Here is a 20,469-nt window from a genome sequence, read left to right as displayed (position 1 = left end):
CCGCCCCGACTCGGCCCGCCCCCCCGCCCTGGCTCACCGGCCCCCTGCCCTGACTCACCTCACCCCCCGCCCTGGCCCGCCTGCCTCCGCCCTGACTCGCCCGCCCCTGCCCTGACTCGCCCTTACCCACTCCCCGCCCTGACTCGCCCGTCCCTGCCCTGACTCGCCCTCACCCACTCCCCGCCCTGACTCGTCCCGTCCCCTGCCCTGACTCGCCTCACCCCCGCCCTGGCCCGCCTGCCTCCGCCCTGACTCACCGGCCCCCTGCCCTGACTCGCCTCACCCCCCGCCCTGGCCCGCCTGCCTCCGCCCTGACTCGCCCGCCTCCTGCCCTGACTCTCCCCCACCCACTCCCCGCCCTGACTCGCCCGTCTCCTGTCCTGGCTCGCCCCCACCCACTCCCCGCCCCGACTCGCCCGTCCTCTGCCGCAGATCAACCCGACGGAGGCGAGCGACGGCCGGATCATCGTGACGGCGTACTCGCCGCTGCACCGGCCGCTCGACTGCCCCGTCTCCTGCACCGACGGCGTCTACTCGGCCAAGTTCCAGCCGGACGAGGTCGGCGAGTGGAAGATCCACGTCACCTACGAGGGCCAGCACATCCAGGGCTCGCCCTTCAACTGCTTCGTCTATGATCCGCACGCCGTCCGGGTGAGCGGCGCGCGTTGCGGGGGGAGGGAGAGGTGTGCTGGAGAGCTTTGGTGAGGAGGGATCAGCAGCTCGAGCGACTCCCGAGTCCCTTGGGGTATGTCGCCAGATCTCGGCGTCATAAGATCTGTGCAGTTGCAGGCATGTTAGACAGGCTTCGGTTGGCTTGTTCGGTTTGTGGTTGGTTCGGACATGTTTGCCTCTGGCGCACATTGCCCCAGCTTTGACTGCAAAGCAACGCGACTGCCTGCAGACTGACATGACCTCTTCCTAGATATCGATCCTTATTCCATCGGTACATTAACTCGACTTCGTCGTTTGCAAATCTGTTAACACATTGACCAGACCTGGAAGAAGCCATTCAGCATTTTACCATGCACAACCTCTACACGATACACGAGCATGCAAACAACAAGCAGCATTTCACACACCTCACCGACCCACCATTCACAGCACTTTCAGACAGGTAGAAGCTTGGCTTCCTAAGCTTCGATGGGTGTGGAAGGGGGGGGGGGGGGGAGTGAGACTACGAAAGTAGCATTGCTTTAAATCTTTGTCAGATACACAGAAGGTTGTGTGAGGACTGAAGTAGTTGTTTCCGCCGCGTTCATCAGGAAACGAGGTACCTTGTTTGAAATAAACGGAGAAGTGTCGGTGTGCGCGCGCACGTGTTTTTGGTTGGATTTTGTTTTCGTCCGCAATCTATTGTTTACACGAAATAGCGGATGAGTTGTCCAGACTTAAGCATGCGCGCTTTTGAGCCATTCGCGGCGAACCATTTGCAAACGCACTCACGTTCAGTTGTTGCCAGCGTATTGGCCTGACCTCTATAGTCACTTGACCTGACCCGTCCCCACAGGTGGGCGAACTGGAGGGCACGGAGCCGGACCGGCCGTTCACGTTCATGGTGGACGCGCGGGACGCCGGCTGGGGGGAAGCCAGGACGGACATCGTGTGGGAGGCGCGCTCACTGCCGCACACGCTGACCGAGATCGAGAAGGACTTGTACCGCGTCACCGTCACGCCCCCCGACTACGGAAAGTACCGCGTGTACATCTACTTCAACGGCATCGAGGTCAAAGGTGAGGCGCTGAGACAGCAGTCCAGCGGGACATGTTCTGTGAAAAGAACGGGGCTACTCATCGGGACGAGTGTGCATTTTTCGGGACCTGTGTCACGTTAAAACGGAATCCTTAGCGCTCGTGCACCTGCAGCTATGCGCGACTGAAGGTGACTGTCGTCTGACTCTCGTTGGCGACTCGCTGCGCCGACTCTCGTTTGAGGACGCTTGCGATCAGCTGCAAAAAATAGCTATCGCAAGCAAGCGTTGAGTCCGTTCTCGCCAGAGGCAAGAACACGTTGAAAGTATATTCGAAGAGATCATTTTCTGAGCGTCCCGGTAGTGTGCGGTTAAGCTGCGCGTCTGGGAAACCAAAAGGACAGAGCTCGGCTCCTGCAGAGCCTGTCCATCCCGCCAAGACGAAATCCAGGCGACGCCATAAGTAGCCTCAACAGCTCAGTGTTTGACATAGCCCCTGTGAAAACGATCACTCTCTGGCTGCCTTGGATAAAAAGCTGCAAACAACCCCTGCTCACCCATCGACCCTGCTCCCACGCAGGTAACCCATTCAAGCTGCGCGTGGACAAGAACGGCAAGCACTCCATCACCAAGCGGTCGATGAACTCGACGGTGAACGCCAGCCGCCTGAACGAGCTGAACAGCCGGCTGAAGGCGTCGCCACCGCCGCGCGTCAAGAGCCCCGAGGAGGACATCCAGTGGATGCGCTCCACGCTGGAGGAGATGAAAAGTAAGCGAACGGCCGAGCAGGCAGGCACTAGCGGCCCGCTGAGGTGAGGTGTGCGGTCAGGTGCCATAGCCGATGTTTATGTCAGGGAGAGACAAATAGTTTCTCTCTTATCAGTGCGCCAACGTCTGGAAGAGAGAAGCTGCCTTGTCTTTTTCGGTGCCGTTCGTCGGTTTGGAAATGTACTGCAGTTTAGTGTCGGGATGTTGCGAGGGAATTGCAGCCTGTAATACTTTACATAGTGGACAAAGAGCTTCACGCATTGCTCCAGCGGGTCAGTCGCGTCTGGGCTACATCGTTTCGATAGCAGACGACATGTCACGGTGGCCGCCAGAACAAAGTCGAGGTGTATTTTGTCTGCACAAACGTATTTGCATCGTGAATGCAGAAAACCTCAAAGAACATCTACAGTTAAGTGTAGTGTACATCTTCACCTTCACCAGTGCTACAGTCTGCAGCAAGGTTAAAATGGTGACCCTAAATTTCATCTAGGCCTTGTGACATTTGAACAAAACGACTTTTGGACTCGAACTCTGTTCCTTCTAAAACTACTATAGTCTCGACTCAACATAGAAATTAACTCTGTTAACCTCTAAGATCCCCGAAATATTAACGAATCATCTCGTAACACAATCGCTCCACTCGGTTCACACCACTGTCCCTCTAACCGGACCACTAACGCCCCTCTCCCTCTGTAGGTGGTCTGCATTATCAGGACGCTCCACAATCGCAGCCATACCCCTATCGCGTCGAGCCCCACGCGCCGCCGGATGGCGGTACACACACGAGCCGGCTGGTGACGGAGCGGTATGGGCCGCGGGACGGCAGCCCGGCCGATCGGCGGCGCTCCCCCCAGCCGGGCGGCTTCACCACCAGGACGGAGCGGTACGTCACTGGCCCGCCGGCCGACCGCTCGCGCTCTCCGACCATGGTCACCAGCAGCGTCACCACCCGCACAGACCGCTACGGCGTCGACCCGAGGTCGGCCAGCCCGCGGCCGCGATCCCCTCAGCCGGGCAGCTTCACCACCAGGACGGAGCGGTACTCTACCCTGCCGCGGGCTGCCAGTCCCCCGCCTGTGGGGACAAGCTACACGACAAGGACAGAGCGGTACTCTACCCTGCCGCGGGCCGCCAGTCCCCCGCCTGTGGGGACAAGCTACACGACAAGGACAGAGCGGTACTCTACCCTGCCGCGGGCCGCCAGTCCCCCGCCTGTGGGGACAAGCTACACGACAAGGACAGAGCGGTACTCTACCCTGCCGCGGGCCGCCAGTCCTCCACCTGTGGGAACGAGCTACACCACCAGGACGGAGCGGTACGTCCCAGAGCCGCGCGGGCCCAGTCCAGCTCCGGTTGTCAGCAGCTTCACCACCAAAACCGAGCGGTATTCGTCTCTGCCGCGCGCCACCAGCCCGCGGGCGCCCTCGCCCCGCGGCGGCCGGCCGGAGCATGCGGCGCCGCGGCCCGCCAGCCCGCCGGCCATCACCACGTACACCACGCGCACGGAGCGGTACAGCTCCAGCCGGCGCAGCGTGTCGCCGCGGCCGGTCTCGCCACGCCCAGAGCCGCCGTCGCACACCACCACCGGGCAGCGGTACCTGAGCCCTCGGCAACGCTCGCCGTCGCCGCCCGCCGCCACGTACACGCGCCACGTGGAGCGGCACGTGGAGCGGCACGTGACGGAGCGGCGCAGCGACAGCCCGGAGAGCGGGGACGAGACGCGCGGCCGGCCGACGCGGCGGTCCTCGCCGCCCGTCTACTCTAACACGACACAGTACCGGCCGGAGCGGCGCGAGATCACGCAGAGCGTGCTGAACCCGCGGCACAGCCGGAGCCCGGCCCCGGTGGTCGACGGGCCCGGACGGCCGCGCGTCACGCGGCGCGTGGTGGAGGAGACTGAGATTGACTACATCTACCCGCCCTCCACCGACTCTAGTCCTGACCGGCGACCGCTGCCGGGCCGCACCGCCGCCACCAGGCCGGCGCGCCCGGAGGAGCGAGATACGCCCGAGCGCCGCCCGCCGCTGGAGAAGTACACTACTACCACGACGTACCGGCCGCAGGAGCGGGACCGGCCGGACCAGCGGCGGACCCCCGAGCGTTACACGACGACGAAGACGTACCGGCCGTCGGGCCGCGACAGCCCGGACCAGCGGCGGACCCCCGAGCGCTACACGACGACGAAGACGTATCGCCCACAGGAGCGGGACAGTCCCGACAGCAGGCCCACCCCGGAGCGCTACACGAGCGCGGTCACGAGAGAGTACCGGTCGCAGGATTGGCACAGCGTGGACCGCCGGGTGGCGCCCGAACCCCACCGGCCCGACAGCCGCGACACCCCAGAGCGGCGGCCTCCGGCCGAGAGACACACCACCACCGTCACCAAGACGCACCGGCCGCACGACCCGCGACACGCCCGAGCGCTACACCAGCACCGTGACGAAGACGACGCGCACGCGCACCACCGAGGAACGTCCGACGCCCGATCGGCTGGCGGTGCCGGGCCAGGCGACGCGACCCCCGTTCGCCATCCCCGGGGCGCCTCGAGCCGCTGCGCAGCGCGCCGGGATCGAGTCCCGAGCCGCCCTTCCGCAAGACGGCCAAGGTGGTGCGCAACGGCGTGGCGCGGCCGGTCGACCCGCCCGACCAGCTGCTGGACGAGCGCATCCAAAACGTGACGGAGCGCTACTTCGCGCCGGGCGACGCGCTGCCGCCCAGCAGCCAGCTGCTGGGCGCGCGGCCCACCTCTCCGGCCGCCGACCCGAGCCAGGCGCTGCAGGTGCGCGCGCCGCCCGGCGACGAGAGCTACGACGAGCTGCGCCAGCTGTTCGAGCGCACCGTCAGCAGGGTGCGCCGCGACTCCAGCGAGCCCGAGCCGGGCCTGCGCGTGCTGCGCGAGACCAAGACGCTTGACGACGGCCGCGAGGTGACGCGCGAGGTGGAGGAGTTCACCGACGAGCGGCGTCACTCGCACGCGCGCGTCGAGCGCTACAAGGTCACCGAGCCCGGCTACGAGGCCACCAGCTTCCACTCGCTGAAGCGGACGGTCGTCAAAGGTACGGGCGGCGCGGCGGACGGCGGAGGCGACGCACGGCTGGTCGCACGGCTTCTAACCCGGCAGCGGCGCTGGCTCCTCGCTGAGGCTCGCATGCTTCCGGGCTTTGCTGGTGGAGCGGCTGGGTCGCGACATCGAGAGACCTAGCTAGACGGTGAAGGATTCCTGCTGTGGAGAGGTCGTCCACTGTGTGAGCACTCCACGCATGGTGCCGACGTGACTAACCGCCTTATAATGGCCTTCTGGGGGCGACCTGAATGGACTGTTCGACGAGCCGCGACGACATGACTGGACTCAATTGGTACACGCTGCTGGTCTTCCCCTTCTGGTGTTTGTGATGCGAGAGACGCGCCCTTGTTTCAGATCATCAGGTGATTCGGGCCGCTGACCACCAGGACAAGAGGCTGGCTATCGAACAAGTCACCAACAACACCCTGAACAACACCAGCATTGAGGGTTGGTGATGAGCTGTTTCTGCGTAAAATACGTTCTCGTCTCAGGAGTTACTATGTTGAATCCGAAGTCCTTCGATCTTTACGTGACCTCCTCGTGCCCGGAATCGAAATGCGTGGAAGATGTAAGATAAAAATCACACCCCTTTACGCTTGGTATTGTTCAGAGGACAATATCAAGCGTAAATATCAGGGAAAGCGTAAATATCGGGGCAAACGTTTGATAACACTGTTCCCATTTTTCACTGCACATTCGGCTCGATCACCGCTCCAGTTCCGTTTACACTGAAACAGGTCACCCGCGATGGCAATGTGTCGTTCGCTCTCCGTGCATGACCACGTCTGTCTTTGAAACCTAATTCGCTTGCTCATGTGCGGGTGTGCACATGAAGTCTCTGCCACAATGTCGGCGTGTGCGCAGCTACGCTGCCTCGATGTGCTCTGTTGCGAGGCTGTGATAGGCATAGGCGGATCCTGGGGGGGGGGAGGCACGGGGCCATGGCCCCCCAAAACTCTGAGAGTATGTTTTGGCCCCCCAAAACATTCCAAGAACTTCAAAAAGTTTCGTCTACTTACTGTCTGTTTTGACTTTACTTTGGCCCCATCTGACCAGTTGACTTGAAAGTAATATCTTAAGTTACGAGTTTTGTAAACATGCATACTGTATATAGAAGATTCAAAAGCATTTCGGTGCTTGAATGGTGTCCCTACTAGGTACTCGCGAGAGGCACCATGCACTGGACCTCGGATCCCACACCGGCCAGCTGGCGACAAACGGCTGCTCCCCCCCCCCCAAAAAAAAAACAACTCCAGGCTAGATCCACCCCTGGTGATGGGCGCCCCTCTCTCTCTCTCTCCGGTTCCAGAGTGGAACAGCAGGGACATTCGCTCCCGGAGCCGCTCCGCCCTCGACGACCTGCCCTATGACCCGGACGCCCATATCAAGCACATCATCAAATCAGGTGAGGCGCGGCGCTTAGAGCGACCTTGGTGTGACCCTACCGTGCGGCGGCCGGTCGGTGCTCCGGCAGCCATATGTCGGGGGTGTGAAGCTGGAAGTGTGTGATTAAGTGGTTGCCAATTTGGATATGCCGTTGTCCCTGCCAGTATGCCTGTTCTTTGTCTCAATGGGCAGTTTTTCTCCGCTTACAAAAATGTCAGATATTTTTTTTCGGATGTCAGAGATTTGGCCCTTATTATGCAAAAGCTCACAACTGCTCCAAAGACTACGTTCGTAAGCGTAGGTAATGTGAGAAATGGAATGCACCTCTAAGTCATACCAGAAGGCTTATCTGCGTCCCTTTCTATCGGCTGAAATGTCGCATTACTGCTCAAGCGTGGCCTGCATCTACATTCCATATGGACGTCACACGACCGATACTAACGGTGCGGTCTAAAACCGGAATCATCGCCATCATCGCCACATATATTCCATGACGCTGCCCCGCTGCCGCCGCCCGCCCTCTGACTGCACGATGTCACCTGATGCGCCGGCCACCCCGCCCGCCCGTCCCGCCACAGCACGGCCGGACTTCGACCCGTCGTCGGCAGAGAAGATCCACGTGCCGAGGGCGGACCGCGACACCCTGGACCGCTCCGGACTGGACCGGTCCACCATCGACCGGTCCACCATCGACCGTTCCACCGTCGATCGGTCCACCGTGGACCGGTCCACCGTCGAGCGGTCCGAGAAGGTCGAGAGATACACTGATTCGCTCACTCGTCTTGAAGAGCAGGTATTGGATTGCTGGAGTTTATTCGCCTGTTTGTGGACGTTCAGCATTGTCATCCCGCTGGCGAATGCAGCAATGATGTTAACAGTTGCGCCAGTGCAACTGGGACACACAGTGTTTCTGCGCCGCACTGCGTTACTCGTTGTATAATCAGAGTGGAAAGATCAGTTGAACCAATGGGGAAAGCTGTTTGCTTACGCGAAACGGAATTTTCTATCGGACCTGATCCGGTAGGACGATGCGGCGGGTGTGATAGACAAAAGCTCTCTATGTACAGGCATTGAAGAATGCCAATTTGTCAAAACCGACGCACCGGGGTTGCTGGTGGTTAACGCGTCTGCGTTAACCACCCCGCGTCTGGGGAAGCGGCGGTACGGGGTTAGATTTCCCGCGGCGCCCGCCCTTTCTGCCAGGGTGAGAGGCGGACGGCGTCATATAGCCTTAGCAGCTGGGTGCGTCGTAAAGCCCCAATGACACACACGCACACAAAATTGACGCACTATCCAGGCTTTCCAACCTCCCGGGCACGGTATCTGCCGTCCGGTCATGCGCCAGAAGCAGGCCATCCACCGAAACCAGCTTACGTGGACCGCATCGTCATCCATATTCCTTGTGACGGGCTCGAGTACGTACTCCAGCTGTCATGATGCAGCTCAAGTACTCACAAGCCGGCCCGAGCACCCACCCGAGCTCGGATGTCCACTCGAGCCCGAGAGCAACATGTGATGCTGTGCAGTTGCGACGCTCTTGACCTGGGCCATGACGTACGTGCAGTGTTTATATTCACAATTGGTACAAGCTTACGCGTGGTGACTAGCATCGCAGGGCCTTATGTCAGCTTCCTTGTGATAAGTGCAGTCACAGTCTCGCGTTCTGTGCGTAACGTTTCCGTCTGCGGCGACAGGTGCAGTCCAGCTCGTCCTCGCGACTGCTGCAGTCCTCCTCGGACCGGCTGCTGCAGTCCTCCTCTGGCCGGCTGCCCCACTCTTCCGACATCACCACCACGCACGGTGACGTCACGGTGCGCGGTGCCGGCCTGCGCACGACGCCCGTGTCGCGGCCGGCGGAGTTCACCGTCACGGCGCCGCGCGGCACGGCCAAGGCCGACCTTCAGGTCACCATACGAGGTCAGCGGGCCGCGCCGCACGGCGCAGATCGGGTCAGGCGGACGGGGTGGCGCAGGCGGCTTGTGGGCCGCCGCTCGCTGCGGTCCCGTCGCCTCCGATGGTTTGCTCGGAGCTCAGATGGTTTGCTCGTAGCTTAGATGGTTTGCTCGTAGCTCAGATGGTTTGCTCGTAGCTCATATGGTTTGCTCGTAGCTCACATGGTTTGCTCGGGGCTCAGATGGTTTGCTCGTAGCTTTACTATCGCATGTAACGGGCCCGCTGGAATGTCATGAGGACGAATTTTTTTTTAAATGTGAACAGTGCAGTTTGTGTTAAAACTACATAGAGGACATGCCAAGTCGCCACCAGAATTGTACTAGCTGAGTAGCGTGGTGTACTCCGTGCTGCTTCAGACACCAGTGCCTGAAGATCCGCTGGCTCTGACGAGACATAACTGCCCTTGTAGAGAAGAAGCGTTTACGCCGTGTGCTGAGCAAACTGAGTTCTCTGAGTGCACTAAACAAATTAGAAAACTGGGAAACTCTGTCGTACGGAATACAAAGCTTTACATAATTACTGTTTAAAACGGCTACGCATTGACGCCATTAAGGCAGAAAATTCATATTGGGACGGGCCACGGAGATTGTATTTGGAAAGATATCTCAAACTAATAGGCGGGACACGCGTTTTGTTCCTTTGCGACAGCAGACATGCGCCCACCTCTGCACCGCCTCTGGCCCTGACTCGTCGTTGTTCACAGACCCATCAGACCGTCGCGTCCCCTGCAGCATCAGCAAAACCGGCGACGACTTCCTCGTCAAATACCTGCCCCAGGTGAGCTCGTGCGGACACACGGCATTGCAAACGTCGATGTTCGCGGGATGGGGAATTATCCCTAACAGATTTCCTCTGTTGAGAAAGTGAACTACTGATTTTCTAAAATGCGAGTTGAAGGATGAAGCATGTGAGATAAAAGCTCCAGAAACTAGTATTGCGGAGACCATTGTGACGACACTCAGATCAAGCCACGACGGTTGGAAATATAAACTTGCACCATATAAAACTCAGTTATCTATCATCATCGGGTGTACTAAAAATCACTTAACATTCTAAATGTAGTGTTTATCCTTACTTCTGTCAGCTCCGCCTACGTGAGCCTTTGCCATTGGAAGTCCTTTGGTATTACAACTCACCGCCTGGTGGCGCTGCTGATCCCTTGCATCACCTTTCATATGTAAAGTAATGTCATCATGCTTATCGTTACAAGCATAGCTCCTTATGGCCACACCTTCTCAGTTATATAAAGAAACAAGACCAGGCCACTGCACGAGCGCGAGTGGTCATACATCACACCTCGCGTTGCATGGCCTCATGCTCACACGATTCTGTTCATCACCGGCGGCATGCAAGTCGCGTTAATGACACCCTAAAAGGCGCGAACTCAAGATTATCGCATATCAGCGGACCATGGCAGCCGCCTGAGTACCCCCTCCCCCTCCCCAGACGGTGGGGGACCACGAGATCGACATTCTGCTGCGCGGGGAGCCGATCCCCGGCTCGCCGCTGGGCAGCAGCGTCTACAACACGTCCCAGATCAGCGTGGCCAGCATCCCGGACGGCACGGTCGGCCGGCCCGTCCAGTTCGAGAGTGAGTGGTGGCTGGCAAAGACGGCCGAGGAGGTGGCCGAGCAGGCGGACGGGCAGCCCTGTATGCGTTCGCTGATCTTGTGCCCGAAGCCAAAGCCAGTTCCTTGCGTGTTGATTTTCTTCGGCCGTTCGGAGAATATCGGTCGTGTCGGGTCGTAACTCCGAGTGCGCCCAAGTGAGCCTGAGTGAGTCGCATAGACATCTCCCGTGCTGTTGTCCTCGCGTTCCGCTGCAGCTGAGAGCGCGGCCGGTCCGTCCCAGTCCCCTGTGGCTGGCCAGACAGCCCCGGCGCCCGCACAGAGCGGCAAGCAAGCGACAGTCTCTCACGCCCCCCCCCCCCCCCCCCCCCGTTCCCTCGCCGCGCAGTTGATGGTTCCAGAGCCGGCGCCGGTAACCTGGAGATCCTGGTGAACGGCGGTCACGTGACGTCCTACGTCAAGGACCTGGGCCAGCAGCGCTTCATGGCTTCGTTCGTGCCCCACCACGCCATGAAGCACATGATCGAGATGAAGTTCAACGACGAGGACGTGCCAGGTAAGCAGAAACTGTCGGGACTCGTCTGGACGTAGGGTGAGCTTACTGTGCATCTTACGAATGCTGGAGTGGTCTGGCTTGACATTGCTTCTCTCTTGGAGCCGAGGAACTAATGTCAGGGCTTTGAATTCGGTTGAGCTTGTTCAGACGGCTGACAGAATTCGTGATAGGTTTAGACCAACAAGACGCATCCGATGATAGCTGTTTTTGTTGTACAATACTTCCTAATAAACATTTTACTCTTTCGACCAGATAAGAGCAAAATAAAGGAATAATAAATAATGGACTTCATAAATATCGCTCGATCAACATGGGTTATGAAGACCACCTTCCTATGAAGTTGGTTTAGTGCTAGGCATCAGCACCCCGCCCCATGCTTTTTGCATCTGATGCAAATCTGAAGTTTCGGAAGACAATGTCCGCAACAGAATAAAACTTGAGTGGCCTTTGCGGTTGGTCGCACGGCGTTCGTGCGCATGCACCGCTCGCTTAGGGGGGCTTTGCATGCAAGGCTGCCCTGCAGGGAACGGTGTGATAGCTTACTGATTTGTCCTGCCTGTAGACACTTTGTCCGTGATCGATAAGCTCTCAGCGGCTCGAGGAGTTAAATCTGAGAAGCATCATCTTTCCTTAATTATCTTTTCCATGTAGGTGTGTTACACTGCTAAATGTCCTGGCAGGTATTTTCAAAACATTGACGAATTCCCCTTTGATCGGACTGTTGATCACGGGTGCGAGCTTGTGTCTTGTGATTGGACGTGTCGTACGTCTGCACCTCGTGGTGCGCCCCTGCACCAAGCTGCGTTGCACTCTTGCCAGCTGCAGCTGACTAAGACGGAGCAAGAAGCTCCGTTATGCTCTCGCTAGCTGTAGCTAGCTGTGCAACGGATCCAGAAGCCGCATTACACCCTTGCTAGTTGCAGCTGGCTGTGACACGGAGCCAGAAGCTGCGTTACGCTCTTGCCAGCTTTCGCTGACTGTAATACGGAGCGCATGGCCATCGGGGCACCACAGTTGCATCAAACGCCACGAAAGTCTCCTGCTGTCAGGCGTCCTCGACAAAAAGCCTGAGTAAATGTAGATGGAAGCATAACTTACACCATGTAGTGTGCGACGTTCGCCAGCAGTCTGTGCGTTCATTGACCTTGGTTCTGCGACGCCAGCCGGTCGGTCCCAGCAGGCGCCGGCATGGAAGAGAGCGGCACTTAAGCCGAGTCCACTTCCCCGTGCAGAGACACAGCCATCGCATTGCGGGAAGGTGGTCTGAAAGTCACGTTGAGTTATGTTATAAGCGCCGTTATGTTCTTGTCTGAGCTGAAGACAGTCTTAACTGCATGAGGCAATTATAATGAAAGATAATGCATGCGCTTGGTAGCTGCAATACTTCCACTTTGCTCGGGCCGTTGAACAAATTAGATCACCTTGACTCCGCTGTAATGAACCGGGTTTGTCCATCCCTTCTGCAATTAGGCACTAGACACTTTCTCGCGGTCTGGGGGACCGTAATGCCAGCTCTGCAGGGTAAGGTCGGGCCTGGGAAGAGACCGTCAGCAATGGGGTTCATGTTCATAGCGACTTCGTTTCCAATGGCCACTAAGCATTTTGAGCACCAACTTACGCTGGAGTCGGAATTATGAACCGTGGTCTATTTTCCCGTCAGCTTAATTCAACAGCTCTCAATGTTATGCGTCGGATGCAAGAAATATCTCACATACACGCTGTCAAATCGATCAGATTCGAAATTCGAAAATGCGGCAGGTGACGCGGCATTCGCTGCGCGCCGTTTTATGCCGCGCAAACCAAGAGTGCACATGACATGTTCGGCTGCGAAACTGGTTGAAATAAGGGCTAATTTACAACATTGGTTATTTTTTGGTTGCACATGCATGAGCGACCACATTTTGCATCTAATCATTGCGCAAATATCCATTGTGATGCAACATAGCGCACACAGCGCCCGCCTTGAGCCGAAGGCACCGCCCGACTGTGGGAAAAATTGCATGGAACCCATGTTTCGTAGCATGATTACAGTAAGAGTGAACTTTTTAATAACGCCTTTTAGCTTGGCCATTGTGTCAGTGTGAATGTACCAGCTAGCATCGCCGAAGCAGGAACACTGTACAAGGAAGCCTGGTTTCAACTAACAAGCTTTGAATGAATTTTGCAGTTTCCAGGAACTTGACAGCTGACAAAAATTTGCAAACAACGGAAATTCTTCCTTTGTGTATAGTCCTCCCTCTTTAAGGGCGGGGAAGCTTATTGGGCTGGTTACCACGTGAACGCACTCCTGACCTTCGATGAATGCTATCCGATGCCTGTTCAGTTGTGCTGTGGCAGTTGCCAGCCACAGGCGGTTTATTGCCCTTTTCCGCCGCAGCCGCTGACCTCCGCCTCCGAGCCGCGCTTTCCCGGCTCGGCTGGTGGCGCGCACCGGGACACCACATGCGTGTAGCCGCTCCTTTCACGAGGCAATACACAAGCGGCGAGCGAGAGTGTTCAGCTTTTCTTAGCGCGCCGACTCATTGACTGAACGAAAACAAAACGCAAAGAATGTTCACCAGGCTGGTGAAATTCAGCTTGGCGCTCAGTGAGCCAGATCCGGAATATCTGGAGCGGCACGGAGTGAAGTACGCATGCGTGTAACTTTGGAAACTACTGATCAGCATTGGCCAGACTTTCAGAAGCTCACAATGGGGGTCAATTGGCCAAATGATCGCCTGTTTTGCCTGGTTGTAAGATGTGTATATCAGTGAGATGTCCTAACTATGACTTCAAGAATCGGAAATACAAAATAGCCGGATTAATCGAAATTTTCTAAAGCGGCCTATGCACGTTTTCAAAAGTGCATATTTCAGCTCCCTGTTCACCTCGTTCCACATGGATATAACTGTCCTCAATATGGCTTATGACACGAATAACGACATGGTTTTAAGCAAGCAACATAGCCTTAACAGCGAGCAAACGACAGCACTCCTATACGTCACGAGCAGACAGCGGAGCAGCCTTGGGCGGCCCGGGTTGCGGTACACCGCAACTACTGCCAACACCGTCAGTTGACGCCGCGCCGCCGCTGCGGGCGGCGTGCCGTACCGCACGCGAGGCAAGGCGGGGCAGCGCGAGACGCCGCTAAGCGTCCGCGACTTTCACTGCCAGGCGGTTCGTCGGGTCACGCCGGCGAGGGCTGCGCGGCGCGGGCGGCGGCCGCTGACGCAAGAGCGTGCCGTCCGGTGGCGCCGCCGCCCTGCCGCCCCTCCGCGGCGGCTTGTCGCCGCCCGTCGGCCAGCTGCTCAGTCGGGGTCTCGCGCTGGAGCATGGCCGCGCCCCGTGCAATTATCACGGCCCGGCGTATGGTAATGCGGCCTTGTTGGCGGCCCTGCCGGGCGGCGCGGGCCGGGTGCGGGTGGAGCGGGTGACCCCGGCTGTCGCTGGCTGTCTGGTTCGACCCGCTGATGGCTCCGCCCTCCCGTGGGAGTGAGAGGGGCGCGAGACCGCGCGCCTGCCGCTGGCTGCTCTCTGGACGGACTCCGGTGATGACTCCATCTTCCCGCACAGCGAGGGGTATACACCAGGCCGCCGCTGGCTGTTCGCCAGGCTGATCGGGTGAAAAATCCCCGCGCGGGAACGGCTGCCGTGACACCTTGGCCTCCCCGTCGGGTGGAGTGGGAGGGTCAGTGGAGGGGGCAGAGGAGACCTCGCCTGCCGCCAGCTGTGTGGGTTGACCCGATGGCTCCCACCCCACCTCAGCTGCTGCTGGCTGTCTGGGATGACCCGGTGGCGCCTCCACCTTCCCTGCGTGCGTGGGCGGCGGGCATCACACAGTCTTTGTTCCGGAAACAATGGTCTGCTACCTCACGGGGACGAGGACTGTGGCTCTGACCTGGCCTCGCTGGCCGACCAAGTCTGGTGAGGGTCGGCTTGGTCTGGTTTGGCCTGGTCTGGCCTGATAGAATCTGATCTGATTTGAACCGGTCCGGTCAAGTCCATGATCGCCTTATCCGGCTTGGTCTAACATGGTTCGTGGTGATCGAACTGGGTCTCGAAGACGAAATGGCCCGGCACGTGACACCCAACCTTGAGGTGTTTACTTCACGACTTGAGCAATATCCGGTTTGCCTCTATCTGACCTGCGATGGGTGGTCTGGGATCATGTAACTATGTGAACTGCAATAACGCCAGAAGCCAGGCCATGAAAGTAAGCAATATCAACGATGTCCACGTATGCAAAGCTGGGTACCTTTATTGCTGACTTTATCCCGACTCCTTGTCGTTCGATATATCTAACCCCTTAACCACAGCTCACCGGCACCGCCGTAGGCGCTGAATGACAGCTGCTTGAGTCACAAGACAAAGTGCCTCCGACAAGTGTTAGTAGTCGGCACCATCATCTCGCCAGGATCATTACCTTGAGCGCTGAGTGGGAAGCAATCAAGTTCCAGAGACCTGGCCCGGGCTGGCTTGATCAATTCATCATCATGGCACGTGAATACCCTGCCGGTTAACGCTTCCACTCCCGTGTTACCACATGGGCGCGGGATTGAGCACGGTCTGTTCCCAGTTTTTCTTCTATAACACAAGCATTAGACCCATGGTGGCTGCTGGTTAACATGGCAAGAATAAGTCCAAAACAGCGCCCGGCGTCCGTGGCAGCGGACTGGTTTTGGCTCCGTTGGCTCAGCACCGTGACAGATCCGGCCCCCACGGCGGCGGCGGCTCCTGAGTCACACGTCAGTCGGTGTTCCCCGACACATTCCGCGAACGGCGGCCGGCCGGCCGGCCGGCCCGTCCACCCGAGCCGGCCGACGGCGGCCCGCGCCCGGCCACCGTCGCGGGTGGGTGCCGAGTCACGACCGGCGCCGCATCTCTCCTCGAGGACGCCCGGCCGGCCGGGCCTCAGGGGCGTGACCCCCACCCCGCCGACGGCCGGCCGCCACCTGATCCGGGCCGAGCCGGGGGACGGACCGGAGGGGCCTCGGGAGGCTGGCCCCGGTCGGCTGGCGGGTCAACACCGCCGTCGGACGCCGGGTCGGCGCGTCGGCAAACGAGGTCGCCCGGCCAGGAATGTGCCTGCCGGGCGGCTTATCTGTTGACCGCATGTTAAATATGGAGGGCGAGCGGGCCACGCGCCGGCCGCCCGTACCCATCCGGGGTCCAGTACCTCGCGCCGTGGTGGGTTAACGTGTCACCCGAGGGCTAGCCGTTGGTCGGGGATAGAGAGCCACAACGGTGGTTTCCGTGACAGAATCCGTGACTCGCCGGCCGGCCCAGCCGGCCAAATCAGCCACACGCTCAACGCTCCATCGAGACCCTGCCCAGTAGCGCGCATCCGCTCCATCTGTCCGGCAGCCGTCTCACCCCATCGCGCCGCCACGCCCACGAGCTCTCGGACCTGCCTCAGGCCGGGCATGCCTCCCCCGACCGCCGCCGCCAGCCCCGCCGTCCCACGGGCCGCGCTCGGGCCGCCGCCGAGACCCGGAATTTCTCCGGCAGCCCGCGGCGCCACCGGTCGGCGGCGCGGTGGAGGGGCCAGCGCCGGCGCTGATTGGCCGGTGGCGCGGTAGAGCGGCGGGCGGCGGCGGCTGGCGACCGTAGTGGCCGTGCCGCGGCGGCGGCCACGTAGTTGTTGCGAGCGCGGACCGAGAAGATACAGCGGTGGGCCGGATCGACGGCTCCACCCCGTTTCCAGAGACATTGCTGGCTTTCCGACCGAGGAAAGTCTTGTGTTGCTAAGAGAGACGCGTGAAGAGACTGTGTGCGAGGATCGGACTGTAGTGTGCTGCACATCGGCGGGGATCGGGTTTAGCAGGTAAGCTGGTGCCCTACATTCGTCATTGAATGGAAAGCTGCCTCCGCACCCGCCGCCGCGGCAGACGAAGGACGGAGAAACCTCGTTGGTCCTTGACGTTCCCGTGCTGTCGGGCTTTCCACCGCTCCTCCCCGGCCTGCGGTGCATATTCCACAGCGCGTGCGACGCCGGTCGGCCGCCTGGCGCCCCGCGGGCCCGGCTGCACCTGGCTCATCGCGCTAGCCTTGAAAGGGCGGCGCCCGGACGGCGTCGACTGGGGTCAGCCGCCGCCCAGCAGGCGGCCACCCACCCGTGCGCAGCCGGCCGGGCGCCGTCGCCCTCCGCCCGGCGCGCCTAATCGCCCGGCGGGCACGGCCGGGCTCCGGGAAGCCGCAGCGGTGGTTACTCGACCGCGCCGGACAGCTCGGGAGCGGCTGCCACGGCGGACGGGACGGTCGCGGCCGCCGTCCGCCGCGGCAGCCCGGCTGACACGGCTGACACGGCTGTCACGCCGCACAACACGCCCGCCGCACGGGTCGGCCCGCATGCGGCTGCTTTGTTGCGCGAGGTGGGGTTGTTGCCCGGCCCGTGTTGATGCGGGCGCTGCAGGCGCCGCGGGCGATCGTGCCTCGGCCCCGGACCGGGGACGCGACCTTTGCCAGCGGGCGGCGGCCGGTCGGCCGACGCGCCCTCGAGGCGGGCAGGCGGTGCCGCCGGGCAGCGCCGGCCTGTGCCCGGCGCCGGAGACGCTGGCCGCTGCAGCTAACGGTAACGGACGGCCGCCGCCGGGACTGCACGGCCGCACAGGACGACATCCGGGGCCGGCCGGCTGGCTGCACCGGCGAGGCTCGCCTGGACCGGGGGCGGTCCACGGCCGGTGGACGGATGGTCACGGCCCCTGCAGGGACAGTCAGGGGTCGGTGGAGGAGTGGTCGGGGTCCGTGGAGGGCCGGTCAGGAGTCGGCGGAGGGGCGGTCCAGGGCCGGCGGAGGAGTGGCCAGAGCCCGTGGAGGGCCGGTCAGGAGTCGGCGGAGGGGCGGTTCAGGGCCGGCGGAGGAGTGGCCAGGGCCCGTGGAGGGTCGGTCAGGAGTCGGCGGAGGGGCGGTCCAGGGCCGGCGGAGGAGTGGCCAGGGCCCGTGGAGGGCCGGTCAGGAGTCGGCGGAGGGGCGGTCCAGGGCTGGCGGAGGAGTGGCCAGGGCCCGTGGAGGGCTGGTCAGGAGTCGGCGGAGGGGCGGTCCAGGGCTGGCGGAGGAGTGGCCAGGGCCCGTGGAGGGCCGGTCAGGAGTCGGCGGAGGGGCGGTCCAGGGCCGGCGGAGGAGTGGCCAGGGCCCGTGGAGGGTCGGTCAGGAGTCGGCGGAGGGGCGGTCCAGGGCCGGCGGAGGAGTGGCCAGGGCCCGTGGAGGGCCGGTCAGGAGTCGGCGGGGGGGCGGTCCAGGGCTGGCGGAGGAGTGGCCAGGGCCCGTGCAGGGCTGGTCAGGGGCCGACGCAGGGGCAGCCAGGAGCCGGCGAGACGGAATGCATAGGAAATTGTGGAGTGATTGGACGTGAAATAAGGGAACGTGTTGCGTGTTAGAGATCCGAAATTGTGTAACTTCTGGGGGGATATCAGTGAGGCTGAAGACGCGAGAGTAGTTGCGTTCTTTAGCTTTTCCCGTCGGATAATCCGGTCTCAAAAGCTTCAGTCTGCTGGAAACTGCAATGTAGGTGTGACTGAGTCATGAAAAATTGCTTTGTTACACATCCGGACCAACAGGTCAGCTCGAGCATGGCTCTTACATATGCATATAGGTGTGTGAAATGCCTCAAAATTACTCCGATCACATCGTTACTTTATGACATCAGCAGCAGCTCAAGCAAAACGCTTGCGTAAACGGTAGTTCTTGCGGCTATCCAGACAAAGCCGTGCTTTAAACAGGGCCGGGGCACGCACCGCACGAGTACATTTGAAATAGCCGGACCTTTACCGGGTGGCGGCTTCTCAGCGCCATTCCGGCACAGCGCTGCACTGACACATGGTCCTCAGCTGGGAGCCGGCCGGCAGTGATCTACGGTCGCCGGGGGGTGTTGCCGGGGACAGGGGGGGGGGGGGGCGCCCGTAAGCAGCTCACCGCTAGCTGACATATCCCGCCAGTGGCGTCGGCTGCCAGGGGGAGGGGTGCTGGGGAGGGTAGCGGGGGTGGTCGCCAGGGTGGGGAGGGGGGGGGGGGGGGGCGTGAGCAGCTCACCGCCGGCTGACATGTCACGCCTACGGCGCCGGCTGCCGGCGGCGTGACTTCTCGGCGCCGCAGCGCTCACGTGATGTGCAGTGTCGTCCACCGGGCTTACGTCAGCGCCGTGGTTACGCCGCGCACGGAGCGGCAGACAGACGGCGTCGCTGCCGAAGGTGACGCGACACGCCGTCAGCCCGAGACCGGCAGGGGTGGGCTGGCGGGCGACGGCTTAACGTCCTTCTGTCGCCGCTGAGGAGCCGGGCTGCGCGGCTCGGCCAGCCGGCGGACGCAGACGGCAGCAGACGCCACCGCGCAGGAAGCGAAAGTCTGATAAACGTTTTCGGCAGACACGCCCAATCTAGTTGACGGGGCTGTTGGCGAAGACAGTTAATTGTGTAACTGGGGACGCGTACCTGTCTTCCCTCGCTCTCGCTCCAGCTCTCTCTTTGTCTCGCGATTTTATATCATTTTACTGTTGGCATTTTGTGCTGTCACCTAAGCCGTGCATTGTAACCACGATCGTGAGCACCAGCCATACCGCAAAGATCTGTTCGATAAAGCGGGCCATAATGACAGTGCACCAAGGCGCCAGAGCACCCCGCAGCCGTAGCTCAGGCCCATTCAGCCCTCCCGGAGGCCGCCGCCTGGTGGGGGCGGGGCCACCCGGCCATCTCCGACCGCTGGGCCTTTGCGGCCGGGGCGGGGCCCTCTCCGGCCGCGGGACCCCTGCGGCCGGGGCGGGGCCGCCGCCGCCGTCACCGTCGCTCTGCAGACGCGGGCGGACGGCCATCTGCCGGTCGGGCGGAGAGCCGGTCCGTTAGCCAGCCGGCCGCGCCGAGCCGCCGCGCGCCGCACCCGACCTCTGACCTGCGCCTGGCTCCGTGTCACTGCCGCGACCGGCTCCGGCGCCGCCCGAATGTGGGACAGCGCCCGGCCCGGCCCGCCCGGCCCGCCCGGCTGCCGCGCGCAATGATGCTATCGGCTCGGAATGTCTGTAACCGGCCCGGCGAGGAGGCGTCTACTGCGTCACCCGCTGGCTGGTCAGCAGCGGCGCGGCCGCCCAGCCCGCCCACTCGCGTTGGCCCCTCGAGGCTTCATTCAGCTCGTGCGGAGCTGATAGTCGCACAACGCACTGTGTTTTCATGCAGTTGGTATGCACGATGAAATCTGATATAGTTATCTCAACGCCCGACTGAATTATATCGGCTGTTTGGCAAAGGTCCCTATGCGAGATTTGTACTTGTACGGGCCCAAGTAGGGCCCGGAGGCTTATTAAGAAGGGGCTTCTGTCTAAATGGTAAATCACGAAGGGCACATCAGTAGCCGTAGGAATGTTGGAGTACTGGCTGGCGAAACACATAAAAATAGGTGGTTCATTAGTCTTTGACAAGACCAAAATAGTCGAACGCTTTTTTAATGGCACCAACCTTGTTCACCCGGCAGAGAATCTATTTTTTCACCCCTTTATGCGCTGAGACGGCCTTTTGTCCGTGAC

At 60.8% G+C, this 20,469-nt stretch overlaps 1 protein-coding gene across 1 annotated transcript in view; it reads left to right on the top strand.

Annotated features, from left to right (window-relative positions):
• The first annotated feature begins 562 nt into the window (after window positions 1–562).
• Window positions 563–20,469, top strand: part of LOC119096317 (filamin-A-like) — a 58,900-nt gene continuing 38,993 nt past the window's right edge. Inside the window, 10 exon segments of the mRNA XM_037219157.1 lie at window positions 563–651; window positions 1,508–1,730; window positions 2,268–2,456; window positions 5,874–5,966; window positions 6,829–6,924; window positions 7,484–7,698; window positions 8,600–8,822; window positions 9,562–9,635; window positions 10,305–10,449; window positions 10,815–10,982. Coding sequence (XP_037075052.1) covers window positions 1,553–1,730; window positions 2,268–2,456; window positions 5,874–5,966; window positions 6,829–6,924; window positions 7,484–7,698; window positions 8,600–8,822; window positions 9,562–9,635; window positions 10,305–10,449; window positions 10,815–10,982 — 1,381 coding nt within the window. The 5' untranslated portion in view covers window positions 563–651; window positions 1,508–1,552.

This window comes from Pollicipes pollicipes, unplaced genomic scaffold, assembly GCF_011947565.3.
Source record: "Pollicipes pollicipes isolate AB1234 unplaced genomic scaffold, Ppol_2.1 Scaffold_4295;HRSCAF=5057_pilon_pilon_pilon, whole genome shotgun sequence".
Lineage (NCBI taxonomy): Eukaryota > Metazoa > Arthropoda > Thecostraca > Pollicipedomorpha > Pollicipedidae > Pollicipes > Pollicipes pollicipes.
This window is presented reverse-complemented; position numbering and strand designations above follow the sequence as displayed.